Source organism: Myripristis murdjan, chromosome 22 (assembly GCF_902150065.1).
Source record: "Myripristis murdjan chromosome 22, fMyrMur1.1, whole genome shotgun sequence".
NCBI lineage: Eukaryota > Metazoa > Chordata > Actinopteri > Holocentriformes > Holocentridae > Myripristis > Myripristis murdjan.
The window spans coordinates 14242946-14270667 of NC_044001.1; the positions used below are offsets into that span (position 1 = coordinate 14242946).

The following is a 27722-nucleotide window of genomic DNA, read 5'->3' on the forward strand; positions in this document are numbered from 1 at the left end:
TAAACATTCAAGTGTGGCATCTAAACAACGCTTAACACCAGCCAAAATATCTTTTCATACCAGGCTCCTCAGGGCAAAGCCACTTCAAATGAGGATCTGTGGCCTAATGAAAGTGAACTTGGAAACCCCGATTTAATCTTTCAGTGAAGAATTTTATTGAAGCGTATGATTCTATCTTGAAATATGGCAGATTATTCCACTGGTATCTATACAATATCATTTGACTCAAGAAAATTGGTCATAATGAGCTGGCTTTGTTTAATTTCTTCAAAGGAAATGATTTTAACACTTAAGGCTAAATCTTTTGCACTGTGGCTGTTCTTCTGTTTTGTTTGGGGGGTTTGGTGGTTTTATTTTGTTTGTTTGTTTTTCCAAAGCCAGCAGCTTCAGTGTCATATTTGAGTGTATGTAAGCTGAAGTCTTCTGTCTGCAGGCTAAAGAGGCCGAGCTGCAGCTGATCAACAAGATCCTGGAGGACTCCGACCTGACAGCCGCCAAGTTCCGTCAGTGGAAGGAGAACAACGAGGAGCTGCACCAGGAGATTGAGCGACTGGCGCTCCTCAGGGCCTCCAGGGAGCAGGTTGGCGCGGTGCAGGACGCGCCTGCTGAGGAGGTCGGCATGGAAACGGTCGCTACGGAAACACCCGCCTCAGAGACGGGAGGCGCGTGCAGACTGAGCCTCAGCGACGGGGAGCAGCTAGTGGACGTGGAGCCGTCCGACGTTCTCCTGGAGATCCCGGCGGGTTCTCAGAACGCAGAACAGTCTCCGGTGCTAGAACTTTCTCTGGGATCCCTGAGGGATTCAATATCGAGGCAGCTGAGTGAGATGGCAGGGGGCGGAGAAGCCACAGAGCAGTACTTCTACATTTAAGGCCGGGCTGGAACAGTGACACCACTATAAGGTTTCTCACTTGATGAAAGTCAGACAAGACGTTTGTCACACAGTAAAAGTGGAAGAGCTGCCTCTCACTTTGTCGCCCTCGCTGTGATTCACTGGAAAGCATTAGTCAAACTGCCGTTAAATGAGTGCTTCGAACAAATATGTCAGTGAAACACACCAGTTTAGTTTGAGCCTGTTTGTTGTTTTCCTCAGGAAACAGAAAGGCTGGACGAGTGTGATTGTGATGCAGGCCTATCGCTTACTCACTTCAAACATGAACTGATCCAAGAATTCAGCGAGAGAGAAAAGGCAAGACAGCGACGCACAGCCTCATCCTGCGCTCTTTAGAGAGGCTATCCTGCTGTGCTGATAAAAAAAGTAGCATTTTTCTTAGAATGCTTTGTATGTCTTTGTATTATAATTCATGCCTCTGATGTAAATATGCTATTACCATAAATATGTATTTGTTTATTGACATGACCTTAATAAAGGTATACTTTTGAAACAGAGAGAGAGGCTGAGTCATGCTTCTGCAGTAACACTTTGGTAGTCAAGGAAGTCATCCACCTTATTTTCTCTCACTCTCTTGACTCTTTGCAAACCAAGTTAATTTGCCACACACTGAACCTGCATATAGAATCATTCAGTTCAGCTTCATGGTAATTGTGAAATATATGACGGGTCACGGTTGCTCCTTCTTGCTGAAGGCTACCATGGATACAGTGAAGAACTTGCAGAGGCACGCCTGCTCCTCTCATTGATAATCATTAGCTTAATAAGAAGGGAGGGAGACAGTCATTGAAAAATTTTTGTGATGTTTCTGATGTCGTTAAATTGCCAATTAAGATGATTGAAAGAGAAATGATCTGTAGTATCACAATCATAGTGCCTTTTTAGTTAATCTCTCAGATTGCTCAGCAGTGACTTTTGATATCAAAGTACCTAGGTGTTTGTGTGTTTGTGTGTGTGTGTGTGTGTGTGTGTGTGTGTGTGTCAGACAGCAGTAATGCATGCATTTTCAAACGATCATCCTGGCTTCTCCGTGTGTTTGATGTGTGTGCATCAGTTTCAGAAGGTCACAGCTTATCATTTGCCCTTTATGTGAGCTGAACACTGTTGGCTTAACAGAATGACACAGCAGTGATTTTCAAGTTTTATGTTAGTGGTCCCCAAACTACGGCCCGCGGGCCCGCCTCCACATTGGGCCCGGCCCCCTGAACAATACCAGAGACGCATTATGATTTTTTTTTTTTTTTTCAGTCTGGCCACGCGATCGAGACTAATACGTGACAAGCCTACTGGAACCTACAAAAGGATTATAAGGAAGGAACACAAGAACTTTGAGAGACTGCTCATATGAGTCATTTAAGCAGTGGCGGTTCTGCCTATGTTGCCGCTCTCAGCGAAATTACTGGCTTGCGCCCTTTCATGTTACTACTCCAACCGGGGCAGCATCAGTCGGCATCAGGCGAGCCGGCACTGGCCGGCATTAAGCCGCTCACCTGTCAGATCTGGCAGACCAGACCGGGTGGGCGCGGTACCGGCCGGTGCCGCGGCCGGCCCGCCGGCCCGCCTGATGCCGACTGATGGTACTGATGGCATGTGCATGTCAATACGGTAGTCTAGAACAGTGTTTCCTGAGCTTTTTATTCTTTCAAAAAGTCTGTCAGGATATTAATGTCAGAAATAGTTCATATTTTACTGATATTTTGAGTTTGTCTCTAGATAGATATCTATTTTTCATTTTAAACTGCATTATTTTGTGGCATAGTTTCATTTCATTTTCTTATTTGATCTAAAAGGGACAGTGTACAGCTCAAACATATACTGTATGTCACTATTTGATGCCATATCTTGCTTTGTTTTTTGTTGACACTACAATAAATTTTTTTGAAGAATAGTTTGATGTAGTTGGATTATTCAAGGTATTTCCTGTAGTTTTAGAGCTTATTTTGAGTTTCTAGTTCTTGTAAAGCTACTTTGATGGACTGTAGTGGAAATAGAACAGTGGGTAAAGAAATTAGGATTATTGCTTTTAATAGCATTATTTAAAACCTATGAACATGCTGAGGGCTCAGCACTTAATGGCAAATTTCAAAGGAGCATAAGAGAGTTCAGAGAGAGACGTACAATCGTACCAGACAGCAATTACCCCCCCACCCCCGCAGCCACGTATGAGTGAGGGGGTACTCGTGATCTGACAAAAAGGCTCAGGGGGTACACAAGACAAAAAAGGTTGGGAAACACCGTTCTAGAAAACTGGCGATTTTTTTTCTCATGTGCCCCCAAGTAGATTGCGCCCTGGGCGGTTGCCCACACTGCCCATAGCAAAAACCGTCCCTCCATTTAAGTAAGAGATTCTGCTCTGACAACTAAGCTGAACTTTTACCTGTTAAGATTGTGCACGGCACAACAGAAAGTTAATGTTCCATGGACTTTTTTTTCTGTGAAGAACCCAGAGAGGGTTATTTGGTTATTATTTGTTTCATAAATAGTGTTATTATATATTTCCTGACTTTATTTTTTCTGTGAAGAACCCAGAGAGGGTTATTTGGTTATTATTTATTTCACAAATAGTGCTATTTATCTCCTGACTTTATTTTTTCTGTGAAGAACCCAGAGAGGGTTATTTGATTTTTATTGATTTCATTGATAGTGTAATTTATTTCATTAATAGTGTTATTATTTATTTCCTGAGTTTTTTTTTTTTTTTTTTTTTCTGTGAAGATCCCGGAAAGGGTTATTAATATTTGGTTATGTGTGGCTTCAGACACGGCGCCCCGCACACGCTTATCACGCACTGCGCGTAGGGCACCAAGTGCCTGGGGGGGCACCAAAAAAAAAAAAAAAAAAAAAACAAGCTCGTGAAAAATCATCATAATAATAGTAATCATAATAATGATATATTTAAAATTGTGTAAAGTGTGTAAAACATGTTAATAGATACAAGCAATACAAAAATAACATAGGCTTATTTGCTCGAGAAAAACATGAATCTCCTGTGCGGCCCTTTCCCCAGTCCACCTTTGGTGCCCCCCTCCCCCCTCCCCCATCCCATAGTGGTTTGCTCCATTACGCTTCAATCGCAAGTTTGGCAGACCTTTATTTTTGGACATGTCATCGAAAAGGCAACAAGAGTCGGGGGCGGAAAAGAGGAAAAGAAAGAAACAATGAGATGATGCTCGCGCGTCACTTGCAGGTAAGACAATAACAAATGTTAATTTTGTTACTTTTAGCCCTAGTATGCATGTCTATGCTCGTGCCAGATAATACTACCGTCAACAACCTTTGTAACGTTAGCTCCCACTAGCCATGCTCAGACGGAAGTGTTACGTTTCAAATAATTGATGCTGGGCTAGCTAGTTATTTTTAGTTGTGTATATGGATATGGATCTGGAGTTGAGATGTCTGTATTTGGCGTTTGTTATGTTCTATTAACCAACGAGTATGTGATTGTGTAGTGAAAAACAAAAATAATGAGTTGATGAATGGAAAACGGGTCTTGGTAACCTGAACTTTGATGTGATATGCCAAATTAGACAGGTGATTGATTATCAGCCCTCTTACACCGGCGATGTCTGCGCCGACAGGATTCGGCATGCCGACGTTACATAACGGTGTCTCCGTGACCGTTTAAGATATTCAGAAACTTTAAAAAACATCTGAAACCGGAGCTTTGCGCCTATATAGAGTGCCATTACGGTAGCATGTAGGACTACTGACACTTCGACCGTCCAATCACAGAAGATTCCCAGTTTGCAATGTGAGCTTGGCACTACCGTAAATCCTGAACCAATTGTGCTATCGAAAAAATTACGACGGTTTCCAAAAGCAGAGAGCCGGAGCTTTCCGATGGAGTGCGGATACACCAGTCATTACGGTGACCGACTGGCCGGCAGCTCACACAACATTTTCGTGAGGTTCATAGGCCAAGAGCGACATCTGCTGGTGAAACTGTAATTTGAAAAAATCAATATTAAAGTTGTGTAGATTTCCCCTCTTCATATTCATAGTTTTCAAACTATGTACAGAATTTTTATATTGTGCCCCATTAATCCTTGTCTATAAAGGTAAAATAATAAATTTTTCATGTACCAGTGTTTTAAATATAGGCCTACATAATACTAGAATTACTTTTGAAATATTTTTGTACCATGGTTCAAAACTGTATTTCACTGTAGAATCCCTGAGTATTTTGTCTTGTATTTGTGATTACAGGCTCAATGCTTCGATATGTGCAAGGAGGAACACAAAGCCAAGTGGAAGATCCAGATGATCAACCATCTACAAGCAGACATCAACCATCCACAAGCAGACGTCAATCACCAACCAGTTCCTTATTCAAGGATACTTAGTACTGTTTTTACAGTTTTGACAGATCTTTATTTAATAGTGGTGTCATTTATTTTTTATTTTAAATTATTTTATTTTATTTATTTATTCAAGTGTTTGGTGCCATATTTAGTTAGTGTTTAGTCAGTGTGTTATAAAAAAAATATTATTATTATTTATCTCTTATTTTTTCCAACAGTTTTTGAAACATAAATGTTGAAAAGTTATTTTGTAAAATAAAGAGAAACGCAATGACAAATACTGAATTATTGTTCATTTCTGGTGGCGGTGGCGGTGGCGGTGGCGGCGGCGGCGGCGTGGGGGGGGCACCACAAAGCATTTGTGCTTAGGGCACCCAAATGGCTAGCGCCGGCCCTGTGTGGCTTTCTGGAAAACAATCAGTGTTTACATTTAGGCACCCCTGCGATCGTCACACTTTTTCTGTTACAAACTGACCCCGGCCCCCCATCAGAGAAGGGAAAAGTTATGTGGCCCTCACAGGAAAAAGTTTGGGGACCCCTGTTTTATGTCAAAGAACACACATCTTCAAATGTAACATTTGAAAATGGTTCTGTTGGCTATTGGGTGAATTAACCTGAAAAAACTGATCTGACTCTTAGCGTAAAAACTTATGACCTGGTAGTTTATTACATACCTCAAATTCTAGAGACCTCTTCTGAACTAGCTGTTGGTATCTATCTCCTCTTCCAAATCAGTGTGTTGTTTTACTCTGAATAGGCCCAAGTCACAGCAATGTCTCTTCAAAGTCCAGATGCTTGTGATAATATTGTGATTCTGGGCTTAAATCACAAGAATTTCTTGTTACTAAATTTCATTGCTGCTATGTATTTGCATTAAAGCTTTTGGAAAAGAAACACTGGACAGAAGAAGTAGTCACAACTTTATTTACTCTGGGTGCGCATCCTACAACTCTACACAGCAACACTTGCTGTCTTTTCCTTCTCTGTCTGTACACGAGCAGTCCCGTAGCGCCACCTGTTGGTCTGGAATAAGTTTAGCTTCCAAAACACAACAATTGCAAAGTATAATTTGATTAATTTGATTAGGTCATCAGCTGCAGGCGTGATACACATCAAGCCTATACATCCATGACAGCAAGCAGCATCTGCAGTGTGTGGTTGATCCAGATTTGTAAAGTGAAGCGATGTGGTTCCTTCGCTAATAAATAAATAAATAAAATAACCACATAAAAGAAAAACAATTTTTCCCAAGTTTTTTTTTTCATAAATTTGTGAATTAATAATCTCAGAATTCCTGTTTTTCTCATATATTTTTTTTTCTCGCAAACATACTACTTTAATCTTTGAAATTCTGGGTTTTTTCCTCAAAATATAACCATATTGAGTGTCCAAACCCATTCTTTGAGAAATTCTAGGTATTAGGTTTATATACTGCAATATACAGTTTCACTACCCAATGGACACACACACTCAGTACTGGAGTAGTGCACTCAGCAGACTGCAGATCTCCTTAAGGTGTGTCTGATGGCATGTGGGTGGCAAACAGGACCTGCAGGGCAGGCTGTAGGTCATGCTGACGAAAAAGTTGCTCAGTATTGCCACCAAATAATAAGTTAACTGAGAAAGGTGTTTCAGCAGCTGGCTGGCATTACTAAATGGTTTCAAACACCAAAAATGCTGTCATATTTGTTTGAATAAATACAAGCCAAGGTAAAACCAAGTCTTACCTTGGTGTGCAAATTAGGACAGAAACAGTTTCAGAAGACCAGTTATATAAAAAGTCAATTTCAAAGTGAAAATGCCAACAAAAGAATCGGCCAACTCTTGTGTCCCAGCAAATAAGTTAACTTTTGAATCTCTGGCAAGACAGGATTGTATCTGCATTTGAGTCTGTGGCAACAAGGCATGATTGGTTGTCCCTGGTGGACAGAAATGAAAATAAATAAGTAAATAAATAAATAACAACATTCAAAACTGAAGCAGTTGTTGATTGCTTGCAGTCCCTGCCAGCTGGGAGTGAGGAGTTAGTCAATAGTGGTATAAAAGAGGATTTTCAAAGGTTTTGTATCACTGCAACCACTAAATGTCCTTGATCATACAGTCATAACAGTGTACAAAAATATTAGGCTGACAGGCTGTAGTATGTGAGATACATGGACAGATACACATGACTAAACACATGATCAGACAGCAGAGATACTTCAGTTTAATACTGACCTTCACTTTAGCCACAGCATCTGCAGCCAGAACTTCAGCAACAACGCCTAATGAACGGGCAGCAACTCTCAGACATAAAGGCAAGCAATTTCATTGTAGACTGCACCACAAACCTCACCACATCACTGGAGGATAAAACAACCTCCTGATGTATCAGCTGTATGTCATTACCACAAGCAACTGAATCATCCATGCTTTGACTTCACAGGATGATTGTGACCAGTAACCTGCAACAGCATTACTCATACAGGTTGCAACTGTAATTAACGCTACAGGCTACTCCATTATATACAGAAACCAGGCTGCATTGCTCTGGTAAGTAACACACACCTTGTAAAATGTGTCGTGTTAAATTACATAACCTCATCTCAGTGTTGAATGTACGACTGCTTGTCAAAATCACATAAAAAGTGTTCTCTGCTTAAGAGGTAGATTGCTAGGATTTCTGAGCAATATCCAGACTGAAGTGCCTGATCTCTAAAAAGTGCAATTCTTACAGAAATCTCCAAATGTCAACGTTTTTTGATACCAAATCGCACTGCCAATTTTATTTATGTAGCACATTTCATTGCGAGTAAGCTCAAGGTGCTTTACATTGAAATGCAAAATATAAAAATGTGGTCATAGTCAAAAAGCAGTTAAACACCAAAAGTAGCACCCACACTAGCTCCGTGCAGAGACATCATTATCCTTATCTGTTCACTGAACAAAATTATCTGTATTATGATACAAGACCTGACGTGGGTGGGACTTTTACTGGAAGTCATGTTCAATTGAATGACGTATTTTCAAAACCTAATATCCATTGGTAATTCAATTGTTGTGCCTCCAAAGAATCAAATTGCTTTAATATTGGCATATAATTAATTATGAAATATATTTCCACATCCTCAAACTTTATTTTTCATCTCTCTCTCTCTCTCTCTCTCTCTCTCTCTCTCTCTCATGTATTTATTTATTTTTCAACCAACCAAAGTTTTATGAACTATGGGACCCACCACTTCCCCTTTAGCTGAGCCACATTAAACAATCAATTTTGCATTGTAAATAGTAACTAATTACAGTAGAAAAAATATTCTTCAGTTTAATGTATTAATTGTGAATTACTACTTTACAACAGTAATATATGAACATTTTAGCCTTTTTTCCTCCTACCAACACCAACGCAGGAGATGCATTATTGATCACTTGCATCAATAGAAACCTTTGGTTGTTGGCATCATTAGAGGTTTTCTTTGGATAGCAGGGCAGACGCAGAGCCCTTGAGGAAAGATTTCAACTGCAAATTCATGCCAGATACTTGCAATTCAGCATTATCTGTGTTTCCCTCTTTCTTCTTTTTATTTCTCTCTGCTAAAAGTGTCCAGGCAGCAAAAACTGTAAGATGAACATGAATATTGGCAGGTAGCTTGCAAATTCCACCCACTGGGGGAGTGGGGGAGGCCAGAGTTGGTTGGCACACAGTTATTTTCTGGTTCTTTGAAGGTCACAGAAACAAAAATGTGACATCAAAATGTTCGCTTGCTTATCCTGCACTCATGTTGTTTCCTCAAAATGTGACATGGTGTATGATAAACCATGCCTTCAGTCACCTCACCTGAAGAGACATGTTCCTCGGCTTTGATCCTCCACTCAAGCCTACTACGATTACAAATTTCAGAATTCATAAACTCTTCAACAAGCATTAGTTCTATTCATTGTTCCCTGTGTTTGCTAAGGTCTGACCCAAATATTTTTTTCCCCTTGAAATTTCACGAGCTTTTACACTCATCCTCAGTTATAACAATGCTGCAAGGGAGTAGCATGCTGTGCCAAGTTGTTGAAATGTGTTTATTTAATACAGAATTCACCATAAGTATACAGAATGACAACTTAACATCAATAAATAATTTACAAAGAATAAACACCCCTCTACTTTGTACGTCCTGTTCCTGCACATCCTCCTCTCACTGCTCATAGCCTCACATTCATCAGGTACAGTGAAATTATGGTTACAAAGACTAATCTGACAGCCTAACAATGTAACAGATTATCTGCAATACAATGTATTCCATCACTTGCAGATATTGAGTGAAAAAAAAACTGTTTTGTTTTAGAGAAAATAATTCCAGATTGTTCCTTTGATGTCAAAAAGTCATGTTTGAACAGAAAAGGGGGATTTTGATATTTGCTCCCATAACATTGCTTTATTTCAATATAGGGAAATCCAAAAGTGGTCAAAAAGCGCTGCAGAAATCTTGTAAAATATGTTCCAGGTTACAATTTTAATGGAGCATTCCAGTATCCACAGTGGATTACATTCTGAAAACAACTCTTCAAACCCAAACCCTACGAGAAGACCTGACAGCATCTAAATATTATATACTAATCTGCTATTAAAATTTATCATGAATACTTTAACATTTTCACAGTTTTGTTCGGACACAGAACACAGCATACAAGAAATATAGAGAGAACTGATTGGGTATGAAAATTTAAAGATTTTGGCAACAGTACAAAGGCATGGCTACAGTATGTAAAAGGCAGCAGAAAGTGAACCTTCAATGATGTTTTACAAGTTGTTGCAGTTAAAGGCAGCATGGATTCAAGCTCTTTTTTATCATCATTCATTCACTCAGTGCAGACAGCCCATATTTCTAACAAGCTTTTTATTATTATTATTATTATTTACTCATCATTTAACATTTAACATCCCATTTCTGTCTATACCCAGCAGCCACAAAACCATTAAATATCTTCATAGCAGTGGTGTGAGAAATGAAGTTCCTTAATCAAGTAATAATCTATTGACAATATCCTGTGGGTCACAGGTATTTTAAAGTTGGTTCTCTCAATATTCCCTTTATCTGTTGGCAGTTTTAGATTTATAAACTGATCATACTGAACTGACTCCAAGGAGTAGCCATAATGTATTTTCTCATCCAAATGGGTACAACTTCACCATTGTCCACTATTTTGAGCCTTTCCTGACACATTTCTGAGAGGTGTTATGTGTCTCTGAGAATCATGCTCTAACAGCTGACTTCATACACCTCTGTCTCTGGCCTGTTGTTAATCTCAGGGCAGGAGCAACACATGGGACAAGCAGGCAGCTCCGGGCAGGACGGGCAGCTGGGGCATCTGGGTCGTTTGAAGCTGAGCAACAGAGCACTGCCTCCCAGCACTTGTATACAGGAACCGAGCCATCCAAAGTAGAGCGAGCCAGCTGGACGCAGGCTGAGGTGGGGGAACTTGGGGTTATTGATTGGCTGCCCGGGATGCTCCATGCCCAGTCTTCCAAGGTTGTGAGTGTACACCCCCAGGGCAGACAGGCTCAGCAGCCCAGCCAGCACTACAAAGAGGCCACCAGTGGCCGCCACACCTCGCAGCGGTAGATCGGACCAACAGCGCACCCCGATACACGCCAGAACGATGCCGGTGCCACACAGGAACAAGGAGGTTAGCACCAAGCCCTGTGCCAGGCGCACCCGTGGGTCTCTCTGGTACGAGCCTGCCACAGGCCAGCACTGCTTCAGCTCAGACTGCGCCACCTGCAGGCAGCTCTCCCACAGTCCGTCAGAACGCAGGAGGAGCAGAGCCTCCACAGACCCGGGCCTGATCCCCGGCCCCTGACCCTTGAGTCCTGACCGAGGAGGCGGCCCAGGCCCTGCCATGGCCAGGCGTGCCTGCCCCTCTCTCCACTGAGGGGTGATGGCAGCAGTGAAGACAAGAACCAATCCCAGAGGGGCAAAAACAATCCCCATCACCATGGAGGCTGGAGTGTGCATTGTGGGCAGTGTAACCTCTGTTGTCACCTGGAACTGAGTGCACCTTTAGATGAAAGAGGATTTTTTGTGGTCAGGTTATATGCCTAACTACAGTTGTCTGATGCTATTTTGTCTTATCTGCCACGTGCACAAAAAGCATCATGGCCCCAGTACTAATGACCCATAATGCAGTTTATACGCTTGTATTATATAGGTCATATGTGAACATATGCCATCAATTGTGTTATGATTTTAATGCAAACAGTTCAAAGTGCTTATCATTTAAAAATTGTCAATTTCAATACAAAACATGGTGAACTTTTAACAATACTGTGATAACAGAGAAAAAAGTGATAAATTTGGTTGCAGTCATCATGATTTTCAATTTTCATTTAGATAGATAGATAGATAGATAGATACTTTATTCATCCTGCAGGAAATTCGTGGGAAATTTCTCATTCTGAGTCAGATTCTGATATCGTCCCATCTCTAGTCACGGTACCTGTTTCTAATATCCTGTGCGAACCTCCCTGCCCTCTCTGTCCCCACCAAAAAAGGGATGAGAGTGTTTGCTATGCCTCCTGAAAGAGATGTTTGATATGTTGCACAGTGGCCTGGAGAGACTCTTAAGAGCAGTCCGGTTCTGCTCCTCAGAGGAGGCAACGCGACTACGATGACAAGAAGTGATAAAGACAGAATCTCTCCTGGGAGTTCTCTTTGTTGACACAAATAAAAATAGTCACATCTTTCCAAAACACTTTCCAAGTGTCTCCTCTGGCCAGGCCCCGCTGACTTAAGTGTCCCTGCAAGAGAAATGAAACACAGGAAATTGAAGCTTTTCACATCTTCTCTCCCCGAATAGCCAAAAATCAATTGCAATTCGTAAAAGCAAAGCAGGTCAATACATTGATCAATACAGTATTGATCAAAACGTCTCGACACCTAGACAAAAAGAAGTCCTTGCATTACCTCTTCATTGTCACTGGCCTTTGCTGTGGCTAAAGACACATCACTTCTGGCTGGTTTGCTGAAAAAATAAAGATGCAGAGAGAGTGAATGAAGCAGGGAGAGAGAGAGAGAGAGAGAGAGAAAGGTGAGGGAAAGGTGAGAGATAAGAGAGATGGAGATGGGGGCCGGGCTGAAGATGAGAGCCTGGAACAGCAGGAGGAAGCAGGAGGAGGTTTGACTGGACAGGGAAAGACTGAACTGTCGATGCCCGTCTCTGTTGCTAGGATACAGTAACCTGGCCAGTCGCAACATGACTGAACTGCGCAGCTTTATTTATCACCACACCTACTTAGATTCCTCTGTGTGCCAGACCGGATTGTCTCGATGTTTGCATTGCAGTGTGTGTGTGTGTCTGTGTCTACATCTGTTAATGGGTGTATGTCTCTGCTTGTGCATATGTGCGTGTGTGTGTGTGTGTGTGTGTGTTTGTATGTGTGCAAGTGATGCTGTTTCCTCAAATCCCGGTGATGGAAGGCCAGCAATGACCTTGGAAGTATTCAGTTCAGCCAGTAATTATTTCAAGCGAGCGTCTGCATGCTGAGTGAGTCTGTCTACAGTGTTTTGGGCAGCAGGAGTAATAAAATGTCCTCTGGGACGGGGACAAGACGACACACAGAGGCATTAAACAAACAGCAACAACAAACCGTGATCCATTTCAAACAACTGACCACACAGAATGGCGATAGTATGGTGACAGCCAATTCGTTTAGTATAGGAAAACCCCCTTCCTCATTTATTTCAATTTCCAAAAGCATCTATACAGCCTCCACAATTTCTCAGTGCTCAGTTTCTCAAAACCTATAAAGACAAAAGAACATATTGTGTTGATGAAATGTAAACCTTTTCACAATAAAAAAAAAAAGAAATGCAGCTGAAACGCAAAGGATTTCTTGTATCTAAAGGCAAACACTGACCTTGGATGACACACTGCTATAAAACACCCACACGCATCATTGAATACACAATTAAACTGTTGAGGCTAAGTGATATTTTTCAGTCAGCCCTTCAATGTCTGTGAATGTTGCACTCGCTGCTGTGTAATTTGCATTATGTGCATAAGATTTACATTTTTTTTCATTTCACTTCATTTATTTCTAGATAAAAGATGTTGATAAAACACACAAACTATAAATTGAAAAAAGTGAAGACTTACATTAATCAAGAATGTGCGTAAGTAAGGAAGATATAGGCTACTCAGTGTTGTTCACTATTGTTTACAATGGATTTCTTTGAAGAATCTGGTATAAAAAGAGTAACAGATCTGCAATTTCTGTGAAAGCAAATGAGCAACCCCTATTGGTCCAAAGAGGGAGCATTTTAATAAGAGCGTAGTAATCTGCTTGGGAAATTTCATTTAAAAAAGCCATTTCCATGTGTAAGTATGAGGTGGAAATGGCGATACCGAGGTGAATTCCTATTCTGACGTATTAAACACTTACCAGGTAGAATGACCTGTCATCTTGTTCATTAATTGCACTGCACATTATTCACATGAGGGGAAGGGGGGGGGGGGGGGGGGGGGGGGGGGGGGGGGGGGGGGGGGGGGGTGACAGCCAGAGAAACCACAGTCCTGACACAACTGTCAGGACATCGCCTGCATTAGGAGCGGTTCAAATGGGTTTGACAGTCTGCTACCTCGTCGACTGCATCGTGATGCCTCACCTCATTCAAAGCAAAGGGTTTAGCAGAGAAACATTTTCAAAAAAACAAAAAAGACAAAATCATCTCCTCAAGTTTATTATTCAGTATTGTCCAAATGCAGGATGTCGTCTGTAGAAATGCATTCTTTTCCTCAGCAAAGGAGTTGCCAGTTATTCGTTTAAGAGCAAATCGTTTACTTTAATATTACGCCATTAATTCCATAAGTAGAAATGTTTTTTTTTTTTTTTCAGCGTTGGTTAACATTTTGTCTCAAACAAGGCTTGTCTTGCTGAAGTCCAAATCACAACAACACTTGTCTCTTACATAAATTCCATCAGTTTTGTGCTGTGCTACCTCAAATGTCATCGAGATTTTATCTAAATATTTTTGCAGTCTTGTCTCTTCACCCTTTTATACAGCCATTGAAATAGTTTTAATCCAGATGCTTGATTTGAGAAGATTTGGATAAAGAGAGGACAGCAGGACAGATTAAGACAGAACTGCAGGAAAGCATAACACGGGATAATCATGAGTGGACTATATTGGACATACTGTAGGTTATTAATGGATCAAAGTCACACACTTTCTCTCACACACAAACACTATCTCGCACACTGGCAGGTGCACACGGGAGTGAACGCACGCATGCAAACACATGTTCACACACTTGCACACATATACACAAACACAGTCGATGAACAGTCACTTACCATTCAGGAGGGATAGTGGTGTCTCGCTGCAGGTTGCTGCCTCCCCTGGTTGCCTCTCTGCTCTTGTCTGAATATCTAACATGTTTCCCTCCGGAGCAGCAGATGGTTCAACCACCTCTTCATTATTTTCCCTCTCACTCTCTCTCTCCTCCTCCTCCTCCTCCTTCATCTATCCCTGCTTGATCAGTCTCCCCACCTCTATCTACCTCCTTTCTCTCTGTTTCTGTCCTTGTCTGTCTTTCTGTTTTTTCCTGCCTGCCTCCCAGTCTGTCTGATTTCCTGCCCCTCTCTCTCTCTCCCTCTCTCTCTCTCTCTCTCTCTCTCACTCTCTCTCCCTCTCTCTCCCTCTCTCTCTTTTATTTGCTGAAGGATGTCTGTGTTACATCTCACACAGAGTGCCTCTCTGCGTTTCCTCACACTGACACTATACACCACCCATGTGTACTGCCTTTTTTGGAGCACATGGGGCTGCTAGTACACCAGAATGGGATTTGTTTACGTTTGCCTGTTCATTTGTGTACGTGTGAACCACCGTCTTTCCTCCCTCCGCCCATGCAAAAGCCCATACTCACCAAATTAAGAAAAAAGAAAAAAGAAAAAAAAAAAACAGCTCGGCACCACTCTCACTGAAATGAAAATCCCCGTTTGTGTTTGATCTGATCATTCAGGAGTGTGGAGAAAGCTCATGAGGTGTTAGAGCAATGACTCTCATGCACGTCCCATGTGCACTTCACTTCAGTGAGATTAATTGTATTTTTTTCAGTGCTTTTATGCTTTCACACACACACACACACACACACACACACACACACACACACAAAGAAAGTACCTTTGCTATTGTTAGCTCTGTTGATAACTGAAGGTGGAAAATAAGTGAAAGAATGGGTTTTATATTGGATCTGTAGGTGTTCATGCTGAATGAAATGACTGACACCCACTCATGAAAAACTATATTTTACATTTTTATTTTGATATAAAAAGGCAAGATGAGTAATACAACCAGAATTGCCATGGTATAATAGTGAAATAATACAGGGATACATGTTTGCTTTGAAATGATGCAATAAGGTAGCTATAAGGGAAAAAAAAAAAATCCAACAACTTTTCACACTCGCACACATACAAACCAATACTCTCACACACACACAAAAATGAAACTCCGCTGAAAAGCCTCAGGGTTTGTGGTTTGAACTGACTGTGGTTCAAACACAGTGGGGAAATTCTGTGGTTACAGCATACAGTAAGGAAATGTGTTGGGCTAAATGATGGCCAATACTAACTCCATATGGTGTTGAGAAGGGAAATGTGTGACTTCGTGTTGTGAATGCAACCCACTGCTGGGCTATTTTTGTTGTGAAACTAACAGGAAGCTACGGGATCATGCTTTTGGCAGTATCATACACCAACAAATATTAATCGCAGGCAGAATACAATGGCACCAAAAAGAGGTTGGCGGCGATGCATGCGTAAGAAAATGTGCCATTGGCTCTTGTTGTCTTGAAGAAATGATGAGTATGTTGAAAGCAGCAAGAATGACCTCCTCTGAAAATGCTGAAAAGTACAACGTACACAAAACACGTACAGACCTCCTCAAAAATTGAAATATGTAGCAAGTTGTGGTAAATGGGTTGTAATATGCTCATGGCTAATTCATAAAACATTGTCAAATTAATTCTATTTACATTTACTATTTACAGCACATCCATCATAACTGCTCTTGTTAAAATATTTAAGTCAAATAATAATAATAATAAAAAAAAATCATACATGTTAGAATGAGTGATATTTACAAAGGCAATTACAGCCAACTGTAATTGGAAATATCAGAACTCTGAGTTTGATGCAGTCAGCTTATTGGTTTTGGTGGCCCAGACCATGTGGCCAACAGCGTCTCTGATTGGACAGTGCTATAAGTGTTGTCTGAAAGTGGCAGTGGTGGTCTGGTAAATCCTGCAGTGCAGCAGGCGGGTGACTGGATGCTCATCCTCATAGCTCGGTGAGAGTGACCTGGAACTGTCCGGTGGTGACTTCTGATATCTCAATGAGGAAGGCCGACTGGTTACTGTAGTGTTCAATGATGTTGTCGTCCATGTTGATGAAAATCCTGAATGAAACAGGCAAAAACAAAACGTGTGTTATTCCAGTGCAAGGAAAGGACTTTTTGGACATTAGGGTTAGGGGTCCGCCGGGTCTAAACTGTCCTCACTTCAACGAACCCTCAACTTTGTGCGCCTTTACCCCAGTTTGAAAACAAGTCCAACGGCAAAATTAGGGCAAGAATGTGTTGTGCTCTAATTTTCAGTCAAGTGTGACGTAAACAAAAGGTTGCATGGTTCATGTTTCTTGTTTGGGTTGAGAGAAACACATCAAATAGCATGAAGGAAGTTTGTCTGCAGAAAAACAACAGAGGAGGGGTCGAGCTGTATCTCCTGCAATCACTGAGGGCAGTAAATGAGGCCATGCCCGCCCTCTTTTCCGCCCACCGCTGCCTCGCGCTCACCTCTAAGTCTATAATGACAGAAGTAACCGCCGGCTTATGCTCTTTGCCCGCGGGGACAGGACTGATTGCAGACATGAGCAAGAAAGAGGGAGGGAACTGCAGGTAGAATGTAACCCAACCTGTTCGATTAGCTGCACTCCATGCTAACTAAGAGCTGGGGGACAATTTCCCTCGGGGGTTTTAGCCTCTCTCAGGAGGTCTCCCTGACACCACAGCTGATAAATCACAGTGAAATGAAATCAATTCTTATCTTCTCCATTACTGATCCAGACTATCACCACTTTGGCACCTACTGAATAAGTGAGATGGATGCACTGGCTCTTGTATGTGAAATTGAGGATATTAGAAATGCCTTCTAAGCTTCTAGGTCAGAGATTCCTACCTTTTTAAGGCCACTGAGTAAATGATCATAAAAGACCATAGTTATATGAAAGGTAGACCTTATAAAGGCAGCTTAAAAGGTCACCGCACCAAAGCTAGAAGCAGCGACGTCAACTTCTCCTCAACGCAAGTCTCATTTACTGGAAGTCACCTGAAGCCTTGAAAACTGCCAGCTATCATGCAAGCATCTCTTTAAACACAGCCAAACTTCCTGGTGCTCAGATGAGATCAGATTATGAAAACATAAATAAGTCGAACAATCGCCCATGACTCATCTGCAGGCTTTGAAATCTTTCCGTTCTCCCTCAGTCATTTGTCTTTTGGAGGAGCTGCAATTAACACATTCCAGTAGGCAGAGGCAGCTAACCTACCTACCCGGTTTGTCAGCATTAGCTTCCTCAGAGGACGCTGTGACTAAACCATGAACCAAGCAACGACTTCATGTACAGAGAGTGTGCATCAAATAAACATGAACACAACTCCCTTTACCTAACCTGTGCATTAACCGTGGGCATAACTACACCAAAGAAACTCAATGACACTCACCCTCGTTTGCATTTCTTGTAGATTTTCCCAATGGTGTCCTTTTGCATACCGTACTTTTCCGAAATCTGAGGAAACAGAGGAATATGAGAGGACAGTTAACACTATCTCCCGCTGACAGAAAAATGATACACTTGAAGGATGACAGAGGATAAAGTTAGCATTGTGTGAGCATGAGTGTGTGTGTGTGTGTGTGTTTGTGTGTGTGTTACTCACAGCTTCTCGCAGGCCTGTCATCGTTGGCGTGCTGAGCATGAGAGCATCAAACACCTCTTCACTCTCTGTCCTCACGTAGAGCAGAACTGAAAATGAGGAAACAAAAACCCATTAGGGTGAGATACTCATGGAGAATGCTTCAAATACAGTTTTGCATTTCATCGTGGAGTTGGATATAAGATCTTGGAGGCTTTATTTCTCTGTGTACCTCTCTGTGGGTCTTCCCTCCGGGCCTGCTTGCTGGGTGGAGGGCTGCTCTGGTCTCCTCTCTCTGGGTACAACCTCTTCAGAGAACTCCTGGAAACACAGAAACAACAGGCACGTCAGACTACAGCCATTATCAAAGTATCAGTCTACCTGTTTTTTTATATGAAACACTATGGTCATTAAATCTTTCTTTAAGGAGCTTTTTCCTTGAGTGTAGTCTACTTTTTCCTCCTAATTAAATTGCACTGCTACTGGTGGTGTGTATCCACCATGTATCTATGCTCACCTTTCAACATCGTCCAGAGTTGTTAGAGGAGTGGCCTGCAGCAAGAGAAGGAAACAAAGAGAGAAGACTAGATCAGTAACGTGATTAGGAACAGTCGGACTGATAAAGGCATTGCTTAATGTCCCCCTTCCCACCACTGTCTGTGCGTAAGAAGACACAAAAGGAATGTTATCATTAGACTGAGGCTGCATTTCCCATGAACACGCGCAGAGCCACGGACGGCAAGTTGCAAATCAATGCCCTCCTGTGGGTTTATCACACTAGCCAATCAGAGATGGTTTCCTGTCAGCCATTCAATATCAGACTCCGTGGAAATGCATTATCAAAGTAATGGAAAGATGTGTCATTGTTCCTATTGTTTTGCATGCTGCCTTCGAAAACTGACTACTAAATCACGTTAAAGTGGAGCAAGTGCGTTTTTCCTAAAGCTACGTTATGAATGGCACTTCACCTAATCCTCATCTAAATGGCGAGCACATCTCCTTTATCCTCGGATTTATTTATCTGGCAGTTTCTCTTTGCCTATACACACACACACACACACAGACATATACACGCACAGCCCTCTATTCCTCTAGTCTCCGTAGTGTGGGAAAACTGGCCTGTCTGAACAGCACCCTCACCACCTCCACCGTCTTGTGTCAACAGCGCTGGAAACCACAGAAACATTAGAGGAGGGGGTGCCATGAGTGTGTGGATGTGTTTTTGTGTGTGTGTGTGTGTGTGTGTGTGTGAGTGCATTTGTGTATGAGAGCGAGAAAATGAGGGTGGTGCATGTGTTGATGTGTCTGGTGCGTCAGGTGTGATGCGCCAGGTGTGTGTTTATATAAGCCCCCACAGCTTAATCTTGGTGTCAGTCAGTTGTAGCAGCTTGTACTTGTGCCTGGTTTCGACTCCAATTAGCTCATCTGATCTGAGGTTAGCGTTTCATCTCACTTTCGCTGACACCGTCCTTATCCCTGCCCATTTTTCCCACTACATAGTTTCCCACACTTTTTTTTCCCCCTCCTGCCTCTCTCGTGCCTGTCCTGTAGCCTGCAGGGATACAGGGAGAGGGGAGAGAGGAGGTGAGGGAAGGAGAGGAGTCTTACCAGGCTGCTACGCTGCAGGCTGGAGAGGTGCGTCTCTGGGATGAACAGAACAGGCTGGGTGACGTGATCATCCAGGGTCTTGAAAAAGGTGCAATCACTGCCCATTGAGCTGGTCACTACAGATTTGCTGGCTGGAAGAGAAAAGGATGGAACACAGTGTTAGAATCAGCCTGGAGTGTGAGTGTGTGTGTGTGTGTGTATGTGTGTGTGTGGAGGGAGATACAAATACTAATTATCGCAAAGAGTTGCAACCCTCACCGTTGGCATCGTTCTTGCCCCTCCTCTTGGTTCTCTTCTTCTCTTCATCTCGCATCTTCCTCTCTGCACCCTGAGGACAATACACACAGTTAAAATAATGACACCCCATTTTTACTTCATTGCCAGAGGTGTGAAACTTTGCTTTTGCCAGCATGGGATGTGAGAGCAACAAAGGACAATTATATGAATGTGTCGAAATGTTTGGCTTTCAGTGCAGGATTTTATTTTTGTGGTAAATGAAGCAAATGGCAACATACCTTATCACAGAAAATCTTGACCTGGCAAGCAGCTCTGTGTATGAGGTGGTTGGTTCCTGTGCTGAAGTCATAAGTGTCGATCTGTAGGTTTAGTGGCAGACCCTTCACTCCCTTCTGGGAAGAGAAGTCTGTGCTCAGGGAGTTGATGCCGATGTAGACCTGCAAAAGGAGGGAAGAGAAGAGAAGAAGAGAAGAGAAGAGAAGAGAAGAGAAGAGAAGAGAAGAGAAGAGAAGAGAAGAGAAGAGAAGAGAAGAGAAGAGAAGAGTTACTATGCATGATTCATGCCTTTTACGAATTGCTGTTAAAATTAGCTACCATTAATAAACTGAATGAATTTTTTATGATTAATCCAGTGATGAATGAAAAAATGACAAAGGTAATGTATCTTGTGTAGTATATGTATGCATCAGGTTCCCATGTTTATGTCACATTCAAGGCGTGTCCAAATAATACATTGAGACATAATAATAATAAAAAAAAAAACATACAGAGAAGTACCATATGCCAGTGAAAACAAAGATTAAGAGCCCAGTGAACCATGACAGTGCAAAGGCATGTTTTTGGACTGAGCTCCAGGATCAACATAAAAACAAGCAGCTGAGTGATGTTGGATGATGATGGCGAAGATGGATGCTTAGTTGAAAAATGACTGCATTGATGAGGACACCTGCTGCAAACACCATCCTTTTTTCCGTCTTGAACTATTTGGTCACTTTCTTTATTTTTTATCAGGGCATGATCTCGATCCTCTTTTTTTCCTCTCTATTGTTCCTTTGCTCTCCTTTACTTTCTGTTGATCATTCTCTCTTCCTCCTGCGGCAGCTTTTGTCACTCCTCCCCAGAGCCTCGGGGCCGTTGAAGCGGCCAAAAGAAGATGTGGCTCTCGCCCGCTGTGGTGACAGCAGCCTCGGGGACAAACACATATCTGGGATTCCTCTCCTCCAATTTTCTACCACTCCTTCACTCCCTCCCTTCCTCCCACTTCTATCTGCCCCCTCCTTCATCCTGGACTCTCCCATTTATTTCTATTCCTTTTCTCCTCAGTGCACCTGCTGACCGGCTGCACAGATGCCCCTGCATCCTAAATTGATGGTGGCATCAGTGCGAGACAAAAAGAGAGAGAGGGACAGAGAGAGAGAGAGAGTTTGTTTGTATCTACCTTGGCTTCTTCACTGGGGTTCCATACAAAAGAGAGGGCGTTGAAAGCCACCTCCTCTATGTTGCTAATTCCACTGAACACTTCTTTGTAGTCCGCTGTGAAAATGAAAAAAAAATATGCTTTTGAATCTTCTGTTGATCTGCACTAAAAACCCTTCAGAAGTTGTTGAAAACTGTACTGTAGATGTCACCTCAGATCACAATCATGAGCCAAGTCTTTTATTTAACTTATGAAAGAGTATCAGATTGAGTGAGTTCTTATGTATTGTATAGATATTGTGATGCGTAAAGAACATACCGATGTCAATGACTCTTTGCTTGACGGTGGGCTGGCGACCATGCCAGTGATTCCAGCAGCGAAGTTGCATTTCTGGGCTCTTGTCATTCTCGAACACAGCCATCACCACCGTCTGTGGTGGAGAGGGGGAGAAGAGAGACAAAATGAAGTAGAGAAATATGTGTGTGAAGGGGGAGACAGGGAACCAGAGAGAAAGAGAATTTACACCTGCTTCCATGTCCAAGAATGACCAAATGTCCTTTTTTCAGCCGTACATCCCTTCATTCATCACTCCAAATCCCCCTTTTCTCCTGGCATTGTCATCAGCTATTATAGCAATGAGCTGCTGGGTGTTTGTGTATAATCTTATCCTCTTATTTGCTTGACAAAGAAACTGGTTGTCACCTATGCTTTTAAACCACACCACACCTTTCCCTCCCCTTGTCCTCCCCTCTTTTCCACATTGCTTCAGCCAGACAAACTGAACTGAGCTCTGCTGCACTCTGGCCTCATTACACCTTGTAAAAATAATTGATTCAGGGCAGGACAACGTCATTCTAATTTGTACCAGCCCAGTGTTGGTAAAGCAAGGAATTAGTCACCAAGGAGGTGGCTCCAAGGGAGGGACAGAGACTTAGGGAAGGGCTCGCCTGGTGACATGCAAAGAATGTGTGTATTCATGAAATAAACCTGGAGGGAGGGATGCCACCCAGAACTACAGTCACATATTTCTGATATGCCCAGGAAACACAGGGTGCATGGTATGACGACAAAGCAAGACTGGAGAATATTTTCACTAGCAGCTAATGCACCTTAAAGGAAGGAGGCAGTGACTAAGCAGTTGCATTGTGGCTAGATAAGAAAAATTTCTCACTTGGAATGTGCATGAATTTAACATTTAGCTTTATTTCTTGTCTGTCAGGATGTTTTGCTAGTTGAAGCTTAAGTTAAATTAACAGGCCTTACTGTGCTGCTGGAGACAAACTGTCTTTTATGCAACTCACCTTTACTTTGCTGGCAGTCAGGCCAGCGGTGCTGTCTGTTCCCTGGAGAGTGATTGGGTAGAACTGTCCCTTGTTTAGGTAGACCATGGGCAGCTCTGTGGACTTGAACAGGGAGGCTGGAGGGGCTCCCAGGGTAAACTGGAAATCACTGCTGTATCTCTCTGGTGGGGAGCTGGTGTAGGAGCCTGAGTAGACGGGACTGGACTGGTCCTCGGGGAAGGGGTCGTAGGGAGGAGGCTGACATGCAGAGAAGACACAAGGATGTGAATAAAAACAGCAAATAGACAGAGTCAGAGTATGAGACAGAAAGAGATAGGGAGGAGCTAGAAAATACAGCAAGAGGACATACGAGAAGCAATACTCAAAAGGAGAAAGAGTAGAAAATAAAAACAGAACTGAAACAAAAAAAAAACAAGAAAATAGAAAACATACCATAATAACTTTTAAATCTCACCTCAGTGGTTGGATCAGCGAAAGTCCCTGACTCTCCTGGCCACTTCTGCAGCAGTGTGTCGAAGATGTTGCTGAGGTCCTGCTTGTCGTAGTTCTCCACCATGACGTTGGTGGTGGTTAGGGTGGCATAGGTGTCAGCTGGGCCTGGGACAGAGATGGGTATGGGGGTGTTTTGCTTGGCCGGGGTGCAAATGGAAGATCCCACAACCTCCTGGGAATGGCTGGAGGGAATGCTCTCTGAAAACATCTTCATGATAGCGGGCGTCTCCAAGGAAACTTGCTCAAAGGGGGAGGCGGGAAAACACCTGACAGGGTAGAGGAGGACAAAGCGGCAAAGAGCAGGAGTGGGAGGAGAGGAGAAAGATTTATTTAATTACATTAGAAACACATCTTTTCTCATGTCACTGTGACGCTGTTATACTCCACCCAGGTCTCAATGGAAAAAACACAATACACTGAAGTGACAGGGTGAGTGACAGCACTGCCTTTTATACAGTAGCTGGTACAGAAGCTGGTATACTAGTGCTGGCTGAAGATTGTGCAAACGTGTGACAGTCAATAAAGGCATTTCATCTCACTCGTGTCTTACAGAGCTACTGCACAGTTAACTCACAGAAAGACAGGGTCTGAGTCTGGGTGGGAACTGTTTGTCACTTAATCCAGCTTTTTTCTTCCCTGTGTTTGAGTTTCTCGATGGGTTTAAAATGTTTGAGGGGACAACACTGACCCCGACAATGGCCATTTCTCACCATACAAACAAAAAGCGAGCACAGGGAATGGAAAAAGGAGGCAGAGCAATCGTCTGCCTGTTGTGAAACTGTTTTAGCAAAGGAAAGATGATAGAGAGGGGGAGGAATAGATGGATAGGTGGATGGATGGATAGGATAGGTGAAGGTGTGGGAGACAGTAATCCCTCTGGCTCTGTTTGACTTGAGGATTAGCCACTCACCTGCCTCTGACCTGCCAAAGCCCTGCCTTTCTCTTTCTTTCTAATACATGTGACTTAGTGAAAACAGGGGATGGGCAAGAAATAAAAGGGAAGGGTACATTTGTGAAGGGCTTAATTCCACCATCTGAAAAAAGTGACTCCCAAAGTGACAAGGTTTATCCTATGAATATCCCATGTAATAACCCATATTTTGGAGAGGAAACCATGTAGGCCTATTTTTTTTTTCTCAATAGATGCCTTTTATTTATAGGCATGTATTTAGGAAAATGTGCGTAAAAAGCCGTTTCACAAACACACAATTTTACGAAATGATTTCAAAACTATTTGGTGAACATGTGGATTTTTTTTTTTTTTTTTGTCTGCAGGGATGCCATTCACACACTCACCTGTCTGTTGGTTTGCAAACGTTGCTGACACGGGTGCACTTCTGTTCTTTCTGGTTCTGGAAACAACGTGCGAAAAGTGGGTCAGTACTTAGAGGTTAGACTTTAACCCAGAGGTTAACATTCATCTATGTCTTGAGATACTGTTGACATTGATTGTGGATCAGCTACCTTGCACTGTTCATAAAGCATGGTGATGGCTGCCAGGTCTTCTCCTGGGGCGAGTCTGGGTTTGGACCTGTTCAAGTCGGGGACGGGATTCTCCAGGTAGGACCAGGAGTCCATGATGTAGTTAGTGTAACGGTTATAATTGAAGTTCTCGTTCTGAAGGACCAGTCCCAGAGTCCTGCAGTGACGGGGAAACACAGAAAAAGGTGTGAATGCGTATGAAGGCATTCACCAAGTGGCTATACAGGCAAATTAATTTGTTGTGGGGATGCAAATTAGTGTTACCTGAGCATGTTTATGAGTTTGGCATGCAGCGTTTGACAGAAAGAGAGCAGCTGGGGTTTAATGGCAGCGTTTGAGCCTCTGAGCACTGCACATACTTGCCCCAGAGCGAGCAGGGTTTCGATTGCAAAACCACAAAGCTGAGTAACATCCTTCAAGCGTGTCAAAAAAAAAGGCTAACTAAGATAATCTTTTCAACTGTTCTGGAGTCTACAGTAAGAGTGAGAGATGCAAATTCAGAAGAAGATACGGGTTTCCTTTACATGAGAAATTTCTCTACATAAAAACGGTCCGATGTTTGTGACGAGAAATCTCGTGCTCGAATCTTCTAATTTGCATCTTTCGCTCTTGCTGTAGATCTAAGAAAACATTTCTTACTAAACACACACACACACACACACAGCTGTGGATTTCCATGTTACTAAGAGATCATGGCAGAAAAAAGCCTGGGATTTACAGGAGGGAATCAGTGTAAATATCCCGACTCCCGGGATTATCCCACTTGGAGTTGGACTGAAGTAGCTAATGAACAAACAGGGCCAGTTTACTCTGGATAAACAGCTAATCAAACGTGCTGACAGCAGAGAGATGCCAGATAGTCACAACCACACCAGAGAGAAAGCAAACCTCAGGATTTCTCATTAAGATCAATGAAAGAATAAATAATAAAGAATACTGCATTTTGACATAGAGCTTTCCAAACTAGAAAACTTAAACAATAGCTTTTTTTTTTTTTTAGCAAGGTACTGGAGTATCCACAATATGTGTATACTTTTTAAATCAGACACCTGCTGTAAGATGCACCTGTCTCTCTCTCCACTCTCTCTCTCTCTCTCTCTCCCACTGACTCAGAAAACGAAGCACCACACAATACTCTGTCCATTAGTTACTCTCCATTTACCCCTAAACACAGCCAAATGCAGATGTTTTTACACAGAGACACACAGGGGATCGTGTTCAGGGTTTCACCATTATGTAATTCAATGCATTACATGCTGTCATTGCCCCCCGTCTCTCTCCAGCACCTCGAGAGGAGATTCTCGTTTCCCTGTCTCCTTTTGTGCTCTCTGGCCCCTAGGTTAGTGTCAACACAACCCGAAACAGACCTGCTACCACCATACACTGAACTCTGTGTGTGTGTGTGTGTGTGTGTGTGTGTGTGTGTTTGAGACTATCCATATCAATTTCCTCTGCAAAACACCCCTTTCTCAAAACAGGGCTCTTTCACATGGGGGTCTCATTGCCATTAGAAAGGAGGGGGGGCTAGTAATCTCCCCTGTCACCCAACACTTACTGTATTACACTAAAATTACAAACAGCTCTTCTGAAATATCCCGTTTAAGTCAAATTTTGCAGGTTGGTACAGGTCCTGCATTAGTCATTGTTGAGCAAATTGTGTTGTCAAAATCTTTTTTTTTTCTTATTTCTTTGGAAATGAATGCCACAAGTTCCCACAAGGGAAAAATCACCAAAAAAAAAGAGAAAGTTTTAAGCCACAGAATAAAATATATCTTAACAGTACTTACTCAGTCTCTTTGGTCATGTCTCCAGTCCAAGTCAGCCAGGGATAGGTTCCTTTAATTTGAGTGGTTCTGCTGTATATGTGTCTCTCTTTCTCAGTGTTAGTAGATGTATCAGTCTTGCAGAGAAGAGCAGTGACACTTGGATGAGTCAAGAGTTGTGATTCTTCCTCATTGCGGCCCAGATTTATTTCATGCCAGATAGTTTCCCTCAGCCTCCTCTGATTGGCTGAGAGGTGTAGCACAGGTGTCTGATAGGACAGGTGTTGGAGGATTAACTCTTGCAGGGCTGGAGAGAAACTCAGCCTGCATATGTATGTATGGGGCAGAGTGTGTGTGGAGGAGAGAGCACTTTGCAGGACAATCCAAAGGCAGGAGTCCCTGAATCTCATTATCACTTTGGATAAAAGAGTGAAATTGGGGATCCCTGAGGTGTGAAAGGCTTGGTGATGACTCTGAGAAAGAGAGAAGATGCCAGGAACTAGGCTTTAAAATGTTAATAGTTGTTCAGTATCATTTTTCACTCTCCCCCCACTCTCCATCTCCCACAGGTTTTGGTGTCATTAGTTTTTGGGATTAGACTTCACAGGGATTGTTGTGTCAAAATCTCATTAATGGAAGAGTTTACAAGGACAAGAACTTTTTTTTCTCTTCATGAACATTAAACTATAAAAGTTACGATATAAACATTCAGGATTTTGGCAGGAAAATGGAGGCAAACATTCACCTATCATTTAAATTTTGGATTAGACAAATTCTACCAATGAATATGAAAATTAATTGTAAATATTTTAGTAATGACCATATTTTTGTTTCGATAAATATATTACATATAACAGTAAGATTCTACTCACAGAATATTTTCATTGAAGAAAGAAAGAAAGAAAGGAAGAAAGAAAAAAAGAAAGTAGGGTGAGATTTTTGTATTTGTTTGTTTGTTTTTTTATATGAAACATTAAAATCACCTAAGCCAGACATTTAAGAATACACTAATATTAATTAAAATAAATATTACATGTTTCCATTATAAGACAAGATTTGTGTTTATTATGTACTTTTTCATTTATTTCGCAATTCAGAGAATTATGTGTAACATATTTCCACAAAATAAATGAGAGAGAACATTAAAAAAAAAAAAAAAAAAAAACACCAAATAAAATTTTTTGCATATACATTTCAGATTCAGTTCCAGGAAAAAAAGAATTGAAAAAGGAAAAAAATAAAAAAAATAACAGAGTGTGTACCACCCTCAACAGAAGTTATGCAAATCAGG

General features: G+C 42.0%; 3 protein-coding genes across 3 annotated transcripts in view; 1 reads left to right on the forward strand and 2 right to left on the reverse strand.

The window, feature by feature from the left end:
• cnksr1 (connector enhancer of kinase suppressor of Ras 1) overlaps positions 1-1251 on the forward strand; it is a 32677-nt gene extending 31426 nt beyond the window's left edge. The window contains exon 22 of the mRNA XM_030045200.1: positions 434-1251. Within this exon, the coding sequence (XP_029901060.1) occupies positions 434-871 (438 nt within the window). The 3' untranslated portion in view covers positions 872-1251. The remainder of the gene's footprint in view (positions 1-433) is intronic.
• A 9070-nt stretch (positions 1252-10321) lies between these two features.
• On the reverse strand, positions 10322-11411 carry cldn23l (claudin 23-like). The gene has a single exon (XM_030045206.1). It carries the CDS (start codon positions 11175-11177, stop codon positions 10422-10424), a length of 756 nt encoding a protein of 251 aa, XP_029901066.1. The 5' UTR covers positions 11178-11411; the 3' UTR covers positions 10322-10421.
• A 4062-nt stretch (positions 11412-15473) lies between these two features.
• On the reverse strand, positions 15474-26594 carry grhl3 (grainyhead-like transcription factor 3). Its single transcript, XM_030045205.1, has 15 exons — positions 26456-26594; positions 24651-24825; positions 24483-24538; positions 23149-23452; positions 22695-22931; positions 21712-21823; positions 21415-21509; positions 20255-20413; positions 19998-20067; positions 19740-19870; positions 18649-18683; positions 18364-18452; positions 18156-18241; positions 17943-18007; positions 15474-16619 (listed from the first exon to the last, which is right to left on the reverse strand). Exons 1-15 carry the CDS (start codon positions 26470-26472, stop codon positions 16502-16504), a joined length of 1749 nt encoding a protein of 582 aa, XP_029901065.1. The 5' UTR covers positions 26473-26594; the 3' UTR covers positions 15474-16501.
• Between the last annotated feature and the right edge of the window lie 1128 nt (positions 26595-27722).

Bases quoted from the DNA above. Each gene is read 5' to 3' on its own strand.
- cldn23l (XM_030045206.1), bottom strand. From the start codon at position 11,177: ATGCACACTCCAGCCTCCATGGTGATGGGGATTGTTTTTGCCCCTCTG.
- grhl3 (XM_030045205.1), bottom strand. The intron at 21,824-22,694 runs GTGAGTTGCATA...TCTCCACCACAG, and splicing joins TGACTGCCAGCAAAGTAAAG to ACGGTGGTGATGGCTGTGTT. The intron at 18,242-18,363 runs GTACACAGAGAA...CCTCATTTTCAG, and splicing joins GAGGGAAGACCCACAGAGAG to TTCTGCTCTACGTGAGGACA.